Source organism: Salvia hispanica, chromosome 1 (assembly GCF_023119035.1).
Source record: "Salvia hispanica cultivar TCC Black 2014 chromosome 1, UniMelb_Shisp_WGS_1.0, whole genome shotgun sequence".
In the NCBI taxonomy this organism is placed as follows: domain Eukaryota; kingdom Viridiplantae; phylum Streptophyta; class Magnoliopsida; order Lamiales; family Lamiaceae; genus Salvia; species Salvia hispanica.
This window is the reverse complement of record NC_062965.1, coordinates 49,709,537-49,714,378: the sequence shown is the minus strand read 5'-3', so window position 1 is coordinate 49,714,378 and position 4,842 is coordinate 49,709,537. Positions and strand designations below refer to the sequence as shown.

Genomic DNA, 4,842 nt, shown 5'->3' with positions numbered 1-4,842 from the left:
TTAATACTTATCTCTATATTCACCTAAACCATGCCTAATAGAGTATATTATTCAAATGGTTTTTACTTTCTAATGCTAGAAGTATTGGGACATTTTAGAGTATTCGCAAATATGTCGAGACAATATAATAATTTACATTAAAATCAATCATAGGAGATGAATATGAAAACCGATCGATCACAAATTCTCAGTGCTCACTGATGAACTTTCAGAAAAAGGTCTGAACTTATTAATCAGAGATTGATTTTGTTAAAAATTACTACTATTATTGAATTTTTAACTACGACAACCTTTTGTTTAACTTTAATGTATGTTCTTTTAATAAGCATAGCTGTATTTATGGACATGAAAACAATTACTCTAGCTCTTGGTTTTTTACTAATACATATTATACCATGCCGATTAATCAATTTTTTATTGATTGCATCAAAATGTATATTTATTAGTAGAATAATAGTGTACTAATACAAATCACGTTGGAACATAAGTTTATGACATGGGTTGTTAAGTCAACTTTGGGTTGCCCGTCTATATTATTTAATATTAAAATCCAGATACTATAAAATAAATTCCTCGATAATAGTATTCAAATTAATTAATAGTATGATATACGTTGATTAGTTAGTAAAACACTATAAATAAAAATCATATGGTATGTTATATCATTAGTATGTAATTATGTATATGTGATTGGTAATCTAAAATAAAATAAAAATAAATCATAGTAGCTTCTTTTATCTCTGACTGGGTAGGATAAAAATGCATCCTAATCTTAGTAGAATTAGTCATAGCTATATAAATACACCTTCTTCCACACAATTCTACTACTACTGGAGAAAGTTGAAACCTAAACTTTTTACTACACAACTTGGTCATTAATAATGTCAATATAGTAAGGAATTAATTTCGACAGTTTTATAATTAACACATACTATCACTTGCACTAACGTGGTTTCCTAAAAAAGGTATAGTTATGAAAATTTTCATAAGGAATATATTATATATATACGTCTCTTCATAGGCTTTTTATTTCAATATTTTAGGAATTTCTTCAGAATTGTTTAGCAAAAGTAATAATAGTTCATCCATCCCAACAGAATATACTTAATTATAGGTGTGAAGTGACACGAATTTTAAATTTTAATATCTTATGAATGAAAAAAAATGTTACTATAAGAATAATATAATAATGATAAATAATTTGGTGAGTCGTACAATCGAAAACGTGGGAGGATCATTTCGTATCCATATATATTTGTTATAAAAAACAACCATTATTGTAGAAAGCAAATCTCAAAATATCGATATTGGGACTATGATTATTAGTTATCGCCTGTCCTAACGTATTTTTTATGTAATGTGTAAAGAATTGTTTAGTAGAGGTAGGAGTTATGAAAGGATACGTGTCCTAATGTATTTTTTAAAAAAATGTTTTAAGATTTCTTTAGTGGAAGTAAGAGCATGTGAAAAATGACCAGAGGGTATACGTGCCCTAACCGTTTTATATTTAATGTTTCCAGAACTTTTTTTGGTGGAAATAATAGTGTAATGAAAAGTGTGCAAATTATACGTCTCCTAATGTGATTTATTTTCATTCTTTTAATAATCTTTATTTAGGTCACCAATCAGATTATTTGGGTGATATACAATATCCAATTACGTGATACCCGATATACACCATAATATTCATTTCCCTACTCCTAATTACCATGGTGTTATAGCCTTAAATATACTTCCTTCGATTAAGTGTTTCAAGTTTTCATTTTAGTTCGTCTATAATTATGTCTAGCTGAATTAATTTATATCACTTAATCGTGGACGGATAGAGGGAATATGTGTAATTGTTGAAGCCAATCGAATTAAAACTCTATTCATGCAAAAGATTAGACAAATGAGATGATTCAAATAAAAAATTGTTTGATTAGAGAGGAAATATTGCATTGAGTGGACAGTACTTTGTCGACTATAAAAAAGAATAATTTATACTCCATATTGATTTGGTTTATAATAAGAGCATTCACTGCCGATTCTAGAAACTTACTCTCCGTCCATGTCCATAATTAAGTACCTTAAATTTTCTTTTAACGTCCGTTCAATAAGTGTTCGTGTCTCATTTACCTTTTGTTATTTTTAATAATACATATATCTCACATTCTATTATCTCATACGAGCATATTTTATTTTACTATTATAAAACTAATAAAAATAGGGCTCGTGATATTCTCCTAGTATGTTTTTCTACTCATTTTCTGCTACGATACAATAGAGCAATTGTATAATCGAGACAAATAGAAATATAAAGAGAAACGAAATTTACGCGGTTCACCAACTTTTCATGTGTTGGCTACGTCCACGGACAGAAAACGAAGGACAGATTGTATTCAGATTACAAAATTACGTGCCCTAATTATTTAGAGGGTGTGCCGTATTCATACCCAAAGTCAAATATCAATACCATTTAACCACAACCCTTGAGGTAAATGTGTAACTATATATAGATGCACAGTTCAGGATTATTATCACACCTAGCATAGCACAACACACTCAACTAATTAGCAAAGAAAAATGGTGGTTTCGATGAATGCCTTCGACTGGGCCAAAGCAGTGAAGGAATTCGACGAAGCGAAATCCGGCGTGAAGGGCCTCGTCGACGCCGGCATAACAAAGCTTCCCCGCCTCTTCGTCCACCCGCCGCAGAGTTTCGAGAGCAGCCCCACCGCCGAGCAGCAGCCGGAGCTCCCCACAATCGACTTCGATGGGCTCCGTTACCGGCGGCCGGAGGTGGTGGAGGAGATCCGCCGGGCCGCCGGGGAATGGGGATTCTTCCGCATCGTGAACCATGGCATCCCGCAGGAGAAAATGGACGCCGTGCTGGAAGGAGCGCGGCGGTTCCACGAGCTCCCCGCGGAGGAGAAGAAGCCGCTCTACAGCCTGGACAGGCGGATGCCCGTGAGGTTCAACAGCAACAGCGCCCTCCGCGAGGGCGACCCGGCCTCGTGGAGGGACATCCTCACCTGCGCCTTCACCGACGACCACCTCGACCCGCGCCTCATCCCTCTCGCCTGCCGGAGGGAGGTGGTGGAGTACGTGGACCACATGATCGTGGTGAGGGAGACGGTGGCGGAGCTCTTGTCGGAGGCGCTGGGGCTTCCGGCCGGGTATCTGTCCGGGATGGAGTGCATGAAGAGCCAGGCGCTCCCGTGCCTCTACTACCCGGTCTGCCCCGAGCCCCACAAGACCTTCGGGACCCCGAGGCACACCGACGCGGTCTTCCTCAATTTACTCTTGCAAGACTCCACCGGCGGCCTCCAGGTCCGCCATGGTGGACGGTGGGTGGATGTGCCGCCGGTGCGTGGGGCCCTCGTCGCCAACATTGGCGATTTCATGCAGGTTAGTGGAATGAGTTACTGGAATATGGATATTACCGCTAGTACTTTATTGACATTTAAATAATTGTTCTTTGAATTTAATTGCAAAATATATAATTAACACATGAATGCATCTAATCAAAGAAACGTAGTCCAAATCTTGGCCCTAGGACTAAATGATCTAATGGTCAATAATTAACCAAAAATACCAAAGGTCATTATTAATAAGTTTTAGATCATTTTATAAATTTTGGGTTTGTTGTCATTTTTAGCTCATTTTAGATCACATTTATTAAAATACCTAATAATATACAAACAATGACATAAAAATGCTCTACATATGATTTTGTTCAGCATTTTTGTATTAAGATCTAGTTTTGAATTGATCAAAACCCTATATATGTAAATGTAGATTATTAGCAATGACAAGTTCAAAAGCGTGGAGCACAGAGCGTTAGCACAACGGGTGGGGCCGAGGATCTCGGTGGGGTGCTTCTTCTCTCCGAGCACAAGTGCAATGACAAAGCCATTTGGTCCGATCAAAGAGCTTGTGTCCGATGAGAATCCGGCTATATACAAAAACGTTATGTTCACTGACTACATTGAATACTACAAGATTAAAGGAGAAGATGTTGCATCGGCTTTGCCTCATTTCAAGATTTAATCATCAAATGTTTTACTACGTTGGCTTTTGCCTCATTTGCTTCTTGTACCAATATATTGTTGGCTTTTTAATGTATTCGAGTATGTTATCTTCTTTTCATATAATGAATCAATACCTATCCCAATTATATTTTTGAAAGGAACAACATTATAACTGCACGCTAATTAACAGTAAACACAAACTAATTCATCCATTTGATCTCTCTCTTCAATCCTCAACCAAGAATTTTATAGAGAATTGCATATATCCTTAGTAATGCATGCACTTGAAAATGTGGACTTTAAATGGTTTTCCAATGCTTGAAAGTGTGAAAAAAAATCGGCACATTTGTAACAAAAACTATGTTCAGTGAAAATCGGCACTTTTCTTAACCTAAAATTGATATGTTCGGTACTTTTTGTTTATGGATTGGAACATTTTAGAGAATTCGCAAATATGATGAGACAAAATAACAATATACTTACATTAAAATCAAGTACATTTGTTTTAAATGTTACTATAAGAGATGAATATGAATAACAGAATAAGTCATGATCGTCAATTCGTAGTGTTCATTGATGAACTTTCAGAAAAAAGATGTAAACATATTAATCTGACATTGATTTTGCTAAAAATTATTGTTGAGTTTTTAAATAAGACAACTTGGCATTTTCTTTTAATACGAATAAATGTATTTATGGGCATGAAAGCAACTTTTATCTTTCTTGTTTTTCCCAATATTTCATGTCAAATGATTAATCAGTTTTTTAATGATTGCTCCAGAATGCATATTTATTAGTAGTAGAATAATATTGTACTTTCTTGGTTCCA

General features: G+C 35.4%; 1 protein-coding gene across 1 annotated transcript; it reads left to right on the top strand.

Annotated features, from left to right (window-relative positions):
- The first annotated feature begins 2,549 nt into the window (after positions 1-2,549).
- Positions 2,550-4,131, top strand: LOC125210982 (1-aminocyclopropane-1-carboxylate oxidase homolog 1-like). Its single transcript, XM_048110682.1, has 2 exons — positions 2,550-3,390; positions 3,781-4,131. The coding sequence occupies exons 1-2, from the start codon at positions 2,566-2,568 to the stop codon at positions 4,030-4,032; spliced, it is 1,077 nt and encodes a 358-aa protein (XP_047966639.1). The 5' UTR covers positions 2,550-2,565; the 3' UTR covers positions 4,033-4,131.
- Positions 4,132-4,842: the final 711 nt, after the last annotated feature.

Bases quoted from the DNA above. Each gene is read 5' to 3' on its own strand.
- LOC125210982 (XM_048110682.1), top strand. From the start codon at position 2,566: ATGGTGGTTTCGATGAATGCCTTCGACTGGGCCAAAGCAGTGAAGGAA. The intron at 3,391-3,780 runs GTTAGTGGAATG...ATGTAAATGTAG, and splicing joins ACATTGGCGATTTCATGCAG to ATTATTAGCAATGACAAGTT.